Source organism: Trachemys scripta, chromosome 6 (genome assembly GCF_013100865.1).
Source record: "Trachemys scripta elegans isolate TJP31775 chromosome 6, CAS_Tse_1.0, whole genome shotgun sequence".
Classification (NCBI taxonomy): domain Eukaryota; kingdom Metazoa; phylum Chordata; order Testudines; family Emydidae; genus Trachemys; species Trachemys scripta.
The window spans coordinates 88,908,094-88,921,414 of NC_048303.1; the positions used below are offsets into that span (position 1 = coordinate 88,908,094).

At 47.5% G+C, this 13,321-nt stretch overlaps 1 protein-coding gene across 2 annotated transcripts in view; it reads left to right on the plus strand.

Annotated features, from left to right (window-relative positions):
- Positions 1-13,321, plus strand: part of RFX3 (regulatory factor X3) — a 218,994-nt gene that overhangs the window by 180,268 nt on the left and 25,405 nt on the right. For both annotated transcript variants that reach the window (XM_034773839.1, XM_034773838.1), the window contains one exon: positions 11,197-11,318. In XM_034773839.1, coding sequence (XP_034629730.1) covers positions 11,197-11,318 — 122 coding nt within the window. The remainder of the gene's footprint in view (positions 1-11,196; positions 11,319-13,321) is intronic.

The window sequence follows — 13,321 nt, forward strand, 5'->3', positions numbered from 1 at the left end:
GGGGGGGGGGGGCTGTCGGTGGCAGGGGTGTGGAGAGGGGTTGGGACAGTCAGGAACAGGGAGCGGGGGGGTTAGATGGATTTGGGGTTCTGGGGAGTCTGTCAGGGGGGCAGGGGTGTGGAGAGGGGTCGAGGCAGGCAGGGAGCAGAGGAGGTTGGATGGGTCGGGAGTTCTGGGGATCCTGTCAGGGGGCGGGGAGCAGTTGGATAGGGCATGGGAGTCCCAGGGGTCTGTCTGGGGGTGGGGGTGTGAATATGGTGTGGGGGTGTGGATAAGGGTCGGGGCAGTCAGGGGACAGGTAGGGTCCGAGATAGGCAGTTAGGGTGGGGCGTTCTCAGGAGGGAGCAGTCAGGGGACAAGAAGCAGGGAGGCTTAGATAGGGGGTGGGGTCCTAGGGGGCAGTTAGTGGCAGGGGTCCCAGGAGGGGGCAGTCAGGGGATAAGGAGCGGGGGGGTTGGGGGTTCTGAGGGGGGCAGTCAGGGGGTGGAAAGTGGGAGGGAGTGGATGGGGCAGGGTGGGGGCGGGGCTAGAGCGGGGCTCCCCCCCCCCAGTGTCCTCTTTTTTGATTGTGGAAATATGGTAACCCTAATTTGGGTTTCTTTAATTTCCTAATCATTAACAGATTTAGCTTTGGTTGCTTGTGGCCCTGCAAGCTGTTAAAATTACCATTTGCATTTTGCTAATTTTAAACCAGGGGCTGCTTTTTTTCCATTAGTATCAAGAGCAAGATCTTCGGTGGAACAAAACACTAAAATGACATTACATAGCTTGGTATGTTACACGCAGCTCTCACATACTGGATCAGTACGCCACATTCCTCTATTAAAAATCATGAGTCAGAACCACAAGTCATGAGATTGGTTTAAAGGTTTTTTTTTAAATAATACATTCTGAAGTCTTTCAATTTGCTTTTTGTTTTTTGAGACTTCAGGGTTCACATTTTCCAGCTTTTGTCAGCAAACCATGCGGGATAAAAAAAAAAAAATTTTCCCCTCAATGAAAGCTCAAATTCTCATTTAATAGTATGACTCCAGGTCCTAAAATCTTTCAGAAAAACACCAAATAGTGTGAGATTCACAATAAAATAATGAAAGTTGGCAACATTGCAACAGCAAAATCTTCAAACCTTAAGAATTTATCCAGAAGGGGTGTTGCCTGTTTATGTAACTTCTTCTTTTGACTTAGTCCACTATGACTTCTATTCTTTCATAGTCATATGACAGTTTTCAGTTCAGTTTTCTTTCTTACCAGTTTGCTTGTGTGTGTCCATGTAATATCCAAGAGGCATCTTGCCATGCATTTCTATTCTTTAGTTTCTGCTCACTTTCCTTAATAAATGTAGGTTGTTTGTTGTAGAGAATTTGAGTCAACAGCTATTTATTATTTATATAGTGCCATTGTAACTTTACATGCAATATGTTCAGTAGGACGGATTGGGGGGAAAATGAGAGAAAGGGAGTCTGGAGAAGAGAAGTTTATGGAAGTCCAGATATAACCGAGTTTACTGATCTTTTTTGGCAGGTGTAGTGGGGTGGCTGCCCCACTCCTGAAAAACAGGGGTTAAAAGCAGACCTGGAAAGGGCTGCGGCTGTGAAATGCTAGGCTGATTGGGGAAGCAAGCACAGCTGGGGGCATGCCCCAATCAGGCACAGCTGGCCCTATAAAAGAGCTGTGAGCCAGGCGTTGGAGGAGTCTCACTCTAGCTAGTTGCCCGGAAGCAAGGTACCTCAGGTGGAGCAGTGCTGGGGAAGGGCAAGGGGAGCTAGGGAGCTCCAGCCTGGTAAACCCCCAGGCTGTAGGCCTTGGTGAAGGCCTACAAAAGGTACTGGGGCTGCAGAGGGGCAGCCCAGGGATAGGCAAAGGCCAATGATGAGTGACCATTACAGACTGCAGTCTGCCCCAGTGAGCAGGGGCTAGATGACTGACAGTAGCCACTGAGGCAAGGTGGGTTTAGAGGGTTGGGGGTTCCCCTGGGAGGGGAGACCCAGAGTGTGGGGGTATTGCTGGGGCAGAACCCTGAGGAAAAGGGCACTGGTGTCCGGGAGGGATACGGGGCCTGAGGCAGGCAAGACGTCAGCCAGCAGAGGGCACTACGGAGCTGGAAAAGAGCTAATTCCCAGGACAACCAGCAGGAGGTGCCGCACCATTGAGTCATCACTTTGATACACATGGTGCAGAATGTGGGTGTGACAGTGTACCCAATAAGGCTTTATGGTGGGAGGGTGCTTATAAATGTATGTATGACATAACTGGAATATGTTTTGTGCTGCCTGTGCTATGTAATATATCTCCGTAAAGGTTATGGTCTACTATATCTATTCATCCTATTTGTACATGTATATCATTTTCTACTTGAGGTTAAGAATATGGGCTGTATGCTGGCTTGGTTTCTAAGTAAGCTTTGTGAGGCATTTAGTCAGCTTCTTTAGGAAGGAATTCGCCAGGTTAAGTACCTGATCAGGAAACACTTGGGGAACAATGCATCTTGGAATGCTCCAATCCACATAAGAAGTCTTCCTGGAGACATACAAGATACCAGGTGGACAATGGCTTCGGCCTGTAAAGACTGAGTCATGCAGGGACATGTGACTTGCCCTGGTGACTCCAGAACTCCATCTTGGAGCTGGACTTTGCATAGGAGGGAGGAGGGGGGTCTCCACCCACAAGAGAGAGTCTATTTAAACCTGTTGGAGACCCCTCCATTTGGTCTTCAGCTGGCTAAGGAAGGAGCCTCTCCACCCCACCAGGATACTTGAAGGTAACTGGAACAAACAACAGTAACTACAGGGAGTGTGAGTGATTGCTGGACCCAGGCTAAAAGGAGATTAGCCTGTCAAAGGGAGCATTCTGGAACTGGTGAGGAACTTAACTGTATTTAGTTTGATTAGACATAGATTTGCACATTTTATTTTATTTTACTTGGTGACTTACTTTGTTCTGTCTATTACTACTTGGAACCACTTAAATCCTATTTTCTGTATTTAATAAAATCACTTTTTATTTAGTAATTTACTCAGAATATGTATTAATAGCTGGGGGAGCAAACAACTGTGCATATCTCTCTATCAGTGTTATAGAGTGTGAACAATTTATGAGTTTACTCTGCATAAGCTTTATGCAGGGTAAAACGGATTTATCTGGGTTTAGACCCCATTGGGAGTTGGGCATCTGAGTGCTAAAGACAAGCACACTTTTGTGAGCTGTTTTCAGGTAAACTTGCAGCTTTGGGGCAAGTGATTCAGACCCTGGGTCTGTGTTGGAGCAGACGGGAGTGTCTGGCTCAACAAGCCAGGGTGCTGGAGTCCTGAGCTGACAGGAAAACAGGAGCAGAGGTAGACTTTGCACATCAGGTGGCAGCTTCCAAGGGGGTTTCTGTGATCAAACCCGTCACAGTGGGCATAGACGGTCACCCTGATACAAGGGGCAGGGCAAGGACTGTGGAATTATTGCCCGGATCTGAGAGTTGAGACACGGAAGGTGGAGAAAATGGCGGACTGCTACTGGAGAGCCTGTGTGGCCCGGCTCGCCAAGCAGCAATGGGGACTGCTTCAGCTGCTGTGGGGGAGGGCACATGGACCTCATTGGGGGCCAGGCACCTGGGGCTAGAGGCCGGTGCCGGGGCCTAAAAACTGTTTCGCCTGTGGGCAACCGGGACACTATAAATGAGAGTGCCCCTACCGGAATGGAGCAAAGAGGCTCCACCCGGGGAAATGGGGAGCAGCCAGAGTGCTCCCTGTGAAGTCAACAGGGGGGCTCCAAATGTGTTGGGCCTGTAGGGAGCCTGGGCACAGGAAGAGGGAGTGCCCCTACGGGACTCTCAGGGCCCAGGCTAGTCCTGAGGTGGCCAAAGGAAGGCACTGGATGTTCTTCCTGTGCCACAAGGGGAGCCAAGTAAGATGGCCTTCCCCCAGAGAAGAAGGGAGAGGCCGGAGGATCAGGCTCCGTCTGGGACTGGCCAAAGGGAAGTGGCAGTGTGGACGAAGACCCCTAGAGAGAAAGGGGCTGGGGCAGAGAGGCCCCAGCTAAACCTGAGAACCCACGCGGGAGCAGGACGATCTGTGGTGGAGACCCAGATAGACAGGGGAACCCACAAAGGAACGGGACCGGCTATGGTGGGGAGCCAGACTGTAGAAGAGGGAAGCAGGTTGCTCTTTTTAATAGATAGCTGGGCCCAAAGGAGGTCTCTCTCCTGCCTCAGGTTAAGAGGGAAGCTGGGGAGATAGACACACCTCTCCCCCTCTTCCCCCCCCTCTCCCATGGTCTTAAGTGGGAGGGTGTGTAGTGGGGCAGCTCCCCCACTCCTGAAGAACAGGGGTTAAAAGCAGCCCTGGAGAAGGCTGCGGCTGTGAAAGGCTAGGCTGATTGGGAAAGCAGCCACAGCTGGCCCTATAAAAGAGCTGTGAGCCAGGAGCTGGAGGAGTCTCACTCTAGCCCTGGAGAGAGAAGGGCAGGCTGCACGGGAGCAAGGTACCTGAGGTGGAGCAGTGCTGGGAAAGGGCAAAGGGAGCTGGGGAGCTCCAGCCTGGTAAACCCCCAGGCTGCAGGCCTTGGTGAAAGCCTACAAAAGGTACTGGGGCTGCAGAGGAGCAGCCCGGGGATAGGCAAAGACAGCAGGTCCTAACCCCTTGCCAATGACGAGTGGTCATTACAGACTGCAGTCTGCCCAGTGAGCGGGGGCTAGATGACTGGCAGTAGCCACTGAGGCAAGGTGGGTTTAGAGGGTTGGGGGTTCCCCTGGGAGGGGAGACCCAGAGTGTGGGGTACTGCTGGGGCGGAACCCTGAGGAAAAGGGCACCGGTGTCCGGGAGGGATACGGGGCCTGAGGTAGGTGAGACATCAGCCAGCAGAGGGCGCTCTGGAGCTGGAAAAGAGCTAATTCCCAGGACAGCCAGCAGGAGGCACTGCAACAGTGAGTCGTCACTTCGCTACAGGAGGTTATAGACACAGCACAGCCAGTTCCAAGTTTCAGCCCTAGAACAAGAGCGTTCTGGGAGATATAGTTCCACAAGGGATGCTAGGAATCACAGGCGGGGCAGCAATGCATGTGCGGAGAGTTGGAAGTGAAGGAAGAAGCCATGATATGGCTATGTCCTATGGCCAGGATTCCCAAGAGAGGGTGGAAGAAAGCCCCCTTTCACTGTTCTGTATCAATAAGGGAAGTCTGTTGGATAGACAGGAAGTACCGTATCTTAGAAATGTTATGCAGAAAGAATCTGCAAGACCTAGAGAGAGCCTGGATGTGAAGACCTAGAGAGAGGCCCAAGTCAAAGATGACACCCAGATTATGGGCCTAAGTGATAAGATAATGGTGTTGTCCACAGTGATCAAGAAAGGAAGTAGCAGGGACGGCTTGTGGGGTGGTGGAGAGCTTGAGCTTTGTTTTAACCATGTTGAGGTTAATGAGCTTGAACTGATGGCTAGACATCAAGAAATCGATATCTGAGAGACAGGCCAAGATTTTAGTTGGCATTGCCCTTTGGATGGTCATAGGAACTCCTCACAAATGTAGAAAATTGACACTATTAACTGAAGACTTTCCATACTTTTACTATACTTGTAGTTAGCCATGTAAAATTCCTCTGAGATCCAAATACCCTTTCCTCTGAATCAAATCTTTTGAAATATGTAATATCCATAATGTGTCTGAATCCTTTATAGCTCTTCTTTCAGTACTAATAAAGAGGCCTGAGAAAGTGAAAGAAGTCTGAGTAAAATAAATAGTAGGGGAATTTTAGAAAAGAATTATTAGACCTGGAAGGTATATTGTATACACTAGTAATGGGTAAGTATTTTCCGTGTCCATAATTAAAGCTCAAAAGGTAACCTAGACAGGCTAGACACTTTGGAAGGAAATCGGAAAGCCTCTCATCACCCATATTGGTTAGCCTTTATTTTTTGCTACTCATAAAAGACACAGTACATCTAAGGTTGCCTACCATAATCAGCTCCGGTCTTTACTGAACCTCTGGAGAAAAAATCTTCTCTTTACATTTCTCAGCTGGATCCTGCAAGTTGCTTCTCAGTGCAATTGAGACTGGTCAATTCATGAGATAAGTCACTTTGTCACCATGCCAGAATTCAGAATTTTCCCCAACATATTTCACATAAAGCACATTGGAGCAAATGCTAAAATAATCCTGACTTCAAGCACTAGAGGATTAAGTTGGCTTTTATATTTTTAATTAAGTTCTTTCTAAATCCTAGAAATTCTTAAAGGATTGTTTTTTATGCCCTTTAGGCATTTTGGATTGTATTCCAAAAGCTGAAAAGTTTGTGAAATGACACATTCTGTAGCAACTAGCTAAGCTGTGTTGAAGTATCCATTTTGGTTTGAAGGAATTTTCCGATAAAACTTGATGTTCTCTCCAGTATTTATACTGGTCATTTATAATTAGAAAAGAATTTCCAAATTCCTCCACTCCAAATTGTAGTTATTGCAGGTGCATCCACCCTAGAATCAGGAACCTATGCAGAAGAGTTCTGTAACCACGACACATGGGGTGAAATCCTGACTCCATTTACGTCAACGAGAGTTTTGCCATAGACTTAAATGGGATCAGAATTTCACCCTTGGCCTCTATGTGAAGCTAAACTTCAGATAAATGTCCTGGGATAGGGTGGCCATGTATGTGCTTTCAGAGACCTGATATCCCAAAGGTGATCATGCTTTAAGTGAACAAACAGGCCACTCTGATCTACATCAACAAAAATGGAGGGAGAAGGTTTCTTCTCCTGTGAAAGTGGAACTGGGCAGTTAGGCCCTTCGCCTAGACTTCACCGGCGCGACTTGGCACCCGAGGCCATGTTAACATCGACGGCACCGCCTTGGCAGCATGGCCAGTGGCCAGCTCAGTGGCGTTATTGGAGCATGTGGGGAGTGCCGGTCATAGCGTTGACCCCTGCGTACCGTTCATCTGCTGCCGCCTTGGAACAACAGCTGGTGGCACTGACAGCACCAGGCTCGGAGGTCAAGGCACGCTTGGAGGTCAAGCTAGAGGAGACTGCACTCACCCCTAAGCTTCCCTCCCCCATGGGGAAAGATGCCTTCCCTGGCAGTATAGTCATCATCTTCATCTGCAGACGAGGCGGTTGCAGGACCCTCGAGGGCCAGCCTGCCAGATGATTTTAAAGAACACCAGGCCCTGCTTCAAAGGGTGTCTGAGAACTTTTGGCCTTCCACCCTCTGTTCCAAGGCAGGTCGGTCTTCACTTATGACATGACGGCCCAGTTCTTGAAAGATCTGGAGCGTCTATACCTTCATGTCCAGGACCCTGTTCCTCCCTGCGATTTGAATCTCGTGCTGTCGAGGCTCATGAGGCCTCCCTTCAAACCTCTGGCTTCCTGCTCTCCTCTCCTTCTCTCCTAGAAGGTTTTGTTCCTTGTGGCAGTTAAGTTTGCCCGCAAGGTATCTGAGATCAGGGCACTTACTTCAGAACCGCCCTATACCATATTCTACAAAGATAAGGTCCAGTTGTGGCCCTGCCCAAGGTAGTTTCCCAGTTTCATACCAGCCAGGACATAGACTTACTGGTCTTCTTTCCAAAGCCCCATAAATCCGAAGAAGAATGCAGGTTACACACCGTGGATGTCAGGAGGGTGCTGGCCTTCTATATTGACAGGACAAGGCCATTTTGCAAGTCAACGCAGCTGTTTGTTGCGGTGGCAGACAGGATGAAAGGTCGCCCAGTGTCTGCCCAGTATTTCATCCTGGATCACAGCCTGCATCTGATACTGCTATGAGCTGGCAAATGTGCCTCCATTGGCGATAGTCAAGGCGCACTCATGGCTCAGGTGCCGATCCAAGAGATTTGTAGAGCTGATACCTGGTTGTCTGTCTGTCCACATATTCACGTCCCCCTATGTGCTTACTCAGCAGGCCTGGGACGATGCTGGCTTCAGCAGAGCAGTGCTGCAAGACTATGAACTCCGAGCCCACCTCCATTGGCACTGCTTGTGAATCACCTAGAATAGAATTGACATGAGCAAGCACTCGAAGAAAAAAAAAAACGGTTGCCTACCTTTTCGTAACTGTTGTTCTTTTAGATGTTTTCCTCATGTCCATTCAATTACCCACCCTCCTGCCCCTCTGTCGGAGTTGCCGGCAAGAAGGAACTGAGAGAGCGTAAGGTCGGCAGCGCCTGATATACCGACACAGGGATGCGGCACTCAAAGGGGTGCCACTGCTGACCCTCTGGTTACCGCTAAGGCAAAAATCTCCGACAGCGCACGTGGGCATGCGTACACCTACAATGGAATGGTAATGAGCAACACATCTCAAAGAACAACAGTTACAAAAAGGTAAGTAACCGTTTTTTCCTCAAATGAAGCACACCCAGGCTGGAATTCTGTTGTTCTACACAGGAAAAATTCAGACCACAGTGGAAGTTAACACCTTTCCCATTCATAGATTCATAGATTCTAGGACTGGAAGGGACCTCAAGAGGTCATCGAGTCCAGTCCCCTGCCCTCATGGTAGGACCAAATACTGTCTAGACCATCCCTGATAGACATTTATCTAACCTCCTCTTAAATATCTCCGGAGATGGAGATTCCACAACCTCCCTAGGCAATTTATTCCAGTGTTTAACCACCCTGATAGTTAGGAACTTTTTCCTAATGTCCAACCTAAACGTCCTTTGCTGCAGTTTAAGCCCATTGCTTCTTGTTCTATCCTTAGAGGCTAATGAGAAAAAGTTTTCTCCCTCCTCCTTATGACACCCTTTTAGATACCTGAAAACTGCTATCATGTCCCCCCTCAGTCTTCTCTTTTCCAAACTAAACAAACCCAATTCTTTCAGCCTTCCTTCATAGGTCATGTTCTCTAGACCTTTAATCGTTCTTGTTGCTCTTCTCTGGATTCTCTCCAATTTCTCCACATCTTTCTTGAATGCGGTGCCCAGAACTGGACACAATACTCCAGTTGATTACATTCCGTGGAGGACATTCAGGTTTACCTTGTTTCTGTTTCCCTCTAGTTGCAAAACTTCCGACTAAGCTCCACAAAGACAAAGTGTCCATATAAATCCAAACAGATTTGGTTGAGTTACAAACTGTTCAAAATCACCATTTCCCATCTGTGTTTTTCTCACAACAGCTTGTTCCTTGCTTGGAGTAAAAATCCTGAACATCCCAACACTGTGTGCACTGCCTTACTTCATTATGCCACAAATAGTGCACTTCTTGATAGGACACAGTCAACACAGATCCTCCCCCTGCAAACCAGGAGACTCTGAATTGAAGTCTCACTTCTTTTACCGACTAGTGTTAATAGTTCTGTGTCCTTTGCAACCCTTATTCTTGAGCAAGGCCTTCTACCCCATTGTGGAGTTATACCGGCTGGAAATATAACCCAACTCTCAGCTGTTTAGCCAGGCTACTTTAGAAGGAATCTGTCAAATCTAAACACTCAACTATACAGTGTTTCAAATGGACGTACTGATGAATTTGTAATCCACTATTTGAGTTTGTTACCTATCTTTGTGCTGGTGCACAATGGAGAACAATCTATTTCTGCTGCCAGCTACTATAGTTAATCCTTTCACTTTAGTGGCATAGGTGCCATAGTGTTGAATATCCAGAAGTCAAATCCTGCTGATGACAGGGAGGTTATTACATTTGCACATAACAGAATTCATTTGCTTTTTTAAAAAATCGTAGCAAATTACATACCATTCTTTCAATGTAGTTTTTTTGTATGATTTCAAAGGCCTGAACATTAGGAAATGCAAAAATTAAGATTGTCCATGCAATGTTAATTCTACCTCCTTGTTTGTATACATTATGATATAGGCTTTAATTACAGGATCACATACTATTTTTTTTTTCCCACAGACTCTGCCTCATTCAATGAACAAGATGGTTTGTGTTCAGAGAATGAATCTAGAGTGTGCAGTGAATGAGGCTGTTGTTTGTAGGAACCGCTGCTTTATTTGTTGCAGAAGTTGGAAGGTGTGTGGTGAATGAGACAGGATTGCCAGAAGAGAAAGGATTGTCTCATAGCTAAGGGAGTTAAATGCCATCCTGGAGAATTGGATTCTATCTCAGACTCTGCCCTAGAGTTCCTATGTGATGCGCAGCAACTACCTTAAACCATACTTTTCACATATGACCATTAATTGTGTGTTCCTCATATTCAGGTTGCTCAGTTTTAGACACCTGGAACCTGTTTTCAGAAGAGCTGAGTGCTCACATTTGCAGTTGTATTCACCCAGAGCATTTGAGGCTCAGTCTCTCTTGCAGAAAGGTTGTATGGTCTGAAGGAATGAGCTGAGCATAGGGTTGGGCATCAGTAAATTCCTGAGTTTGAATCCTGGCTCTTCCACTGATTTACTGTGGAGCATGTCACTTTGTGTTTCTGTTTCTCTATCTGTAAGATGCTTACTCAGCTACTTCATGGGGTGTTTAAATGATTAATTAGTTAATATCTGCACAGTCCTTTAAATATAAAAATGCTAAGGACTCTGAAAAATCAGGCCTAAGGTGTCTCAGTTTAGGCAACCGATCATTAAGGTACCCAGAATTAGTTGATATTTTTGTATGTACTGTAATTGTAGCCGTGTCAGTCACAGGATATTCATTAAGTTCAGAATATACCTGAAGAAGAGCTTTGTGTGGCTCAAAAACTTGTGTCTCTCACCAGCAGATATTACATCACCCAATAAAAGATATTACGTCACCCACCTTGATATTTTGACCTTAATCTCCCTGCCTCGGTCTCTGTCTGAGAAAGCCCTCACTCTTTAATGTATGTTAGGCCCAGATCGTATAGTGATGAGCCATAGAAAAGTTAATGAGGCAAGTATTAATTCCATATTCATTGCAGGGTTTGTATATGGTACAGTAAATAAGGTAAGGGGACCACATATTGAATGATAAGTATTAAGAGAAATATTGAACAACTTCCTTGTTCAGTGAACACAGTTCAGCTAGACCAACTAACTGGCCAGTCGGAACATAGTTTTAGTGAATCAGTGTCCCCAGCCAGATTTAAATTTGAATTAATTCCTGAGAGGAAGAGAGCAACTACAGAATCTAGCTGAAAAGAACTTTTATATATTGAGATTTTTGTGAGATAGAGAAATCCTATTGAAGGATAGAGCAACTGAAGTGGACAGAATCATACTGTGTAACAGTGGACTTTTGAGGAGTTGAATAAAAGGGATAATTTTGTCTAATTTTGTGTCCAATATTTTTTAGGTACAAGCCTATGCAGAAAGTGGATGGAGTTGCAGATGGTTTCACAGGAAGTGGTCAGCAGACAGGCACATCTGTTGAACAAACTGTAATTGCCCAAAGTCAACATCATCAACAGTTTTTGGGTATGTGAGGGTACATTATACTGGTGTACAAATAAAAATCATGAATCACCATGAATGCCAAGTCATACCATTACCACAATTCTCTGTAGACTTAGGGTGTCCCATTAAAGCTGTCATTCATATTGTAGTGCCCATCTTTAAAAAACGGGAAGGAGGAGGATCCGGGGAACTACAGGCCAGTCAGCCTCACCTCAGTCCCTGGAAAAATCATGGAGCACGTCCTCAAGGAATCAATTATGAAACACTTAGAGGAGAGGAACGTGATCAGGAGCAGTCAGCATGGATTCACCAAGGGGAAGTCGTGCCTGACTAACCTAATTGCCTTCTATGATGAGATAACTGGCTCTGTGGATGAGGGGAAAACAGTGGATGTGTTATTCCTTGACTTTAGCAAAGCTTTTGATACGGTCTCCCACAGTATTCTTGCCAGCAAGTTAAAGAAGTATGGGCTGGATGAATGGACTGTAAGGTGGATAGAAAGCTGGCTAGAACATCGGGCTCAATGGGTAGTGATCAATGGCTCCATGTCTAGTTGGCAGCCGGTTTCAAGCGGAGTGCCCCAAGGGTCGGTCTTGGGGCCGGTTTTGTTTAATATCTTTATTAATGATCTGGAGGATGGTGTGGACTGCACTCTCAGCAAGTTTGCAGATGACACTAAACTAGGAGGCATGGTAGATACACTAGAGGGTAGGGATCGGATACAAAGGGACCTAGACAAATTAGAGGATTGGGCCAAAAACAACCTGATGAGGTTCAACAAGGACAAGTGCAGAGTCCTGCACTTAGGACAGAAGAATCCCGTGCACTGCTACAGACTAGGGACCGAGTGGCTAGGTAGCAGTTCTGCAGCAAAGGACCTAGGGGTCACAGTGGATGAGAAGCTGGATATGAGTCAACAGTGTGCTCTTGTTGCCAAGAAGGCTAATGGCATTTTGGGCTGTATAAGTAGGGGCATTGCCAGTAGATCGAGGAACGTGATCGTTCCCCTTTATTTGACATTGGTGAGGCCTCATCTGGAGTACTCTGTCCAGTTTTGGGCCCCACACTACAAGAAGGATGTGGAAAAATTGGAAAGAGTCCAGCGGAGGGCAACAAAAATGATTAGGGGTCTGGAGCACATGACTTATGAGGAGAGGCTGAGGGAACTGGGATTGTTTAGTCTCCAGAAGAGAAGAATGAGGGGGGATTTGATAGCAACCTTCAAATACCTGAAGGGGGGTTCCAAAGAGGATGGAGTTCGGCTGTTCTCAGTGGTGACAGATGACCGAACAAGGAGCAATGGTCTCAAGTTGCAGAGGGGGAGGTCTAGGTTGGATATTAGGAAACACTATTTTACTAGGAGGGTGGTGAAGCACTGGAATGCGTTACCTAGGGAGGTGGTGGAGTCTCCTTCCTTGGAGGTTTTTAAGGCCTGGCTTGACAAAGCCCTGGCTGGGATGATTTAGTTGGGAATTGGTCCTGCTTTGAGCAGGGGGTTGGACTAGATGACCTCCTGAGGTCCCTTCCAACCCTGATATTCTATGATTCTATATTCGGGCACCCAGAAGCTAAGTTCCCACTAAGCTGCACGGCTGCCTATTAAGCCCCGCGCAGAGGCTCGGGGCTGCAGCGGGGAGAGGCGCCTCTCCCCCACCACGGACCTGCTCCAGACTTGCTGTGGCCGGCGGAGAGGCGCTCCGGCCCCAACCCAGCCCCGGCACGGACCTGCCATGGCCAGGGGAGAGGTGCCTTTCCCACCCCCTCAGCCCAGGTGCTGCTGCGGGGAACGAGAGCTGGGGGGATTCTTCTCTCCCCAACGTAGCCCCCAGGCAGCCTGCATCCCAAACCCCTCATCCCCAGCCCCACCCCGGAGCCCTCACCCCCCGACCCCGCGCCCCAATCCTCTGCCCCAGCACTGAGCCCCCCTCCCACACGCCGAACCCCTCGGCCCCACCCCCACCACGTGAATTTTGTTATGTGCACCAATATGGAGGTGATGGTGCACATAACAATATTCATTCCAC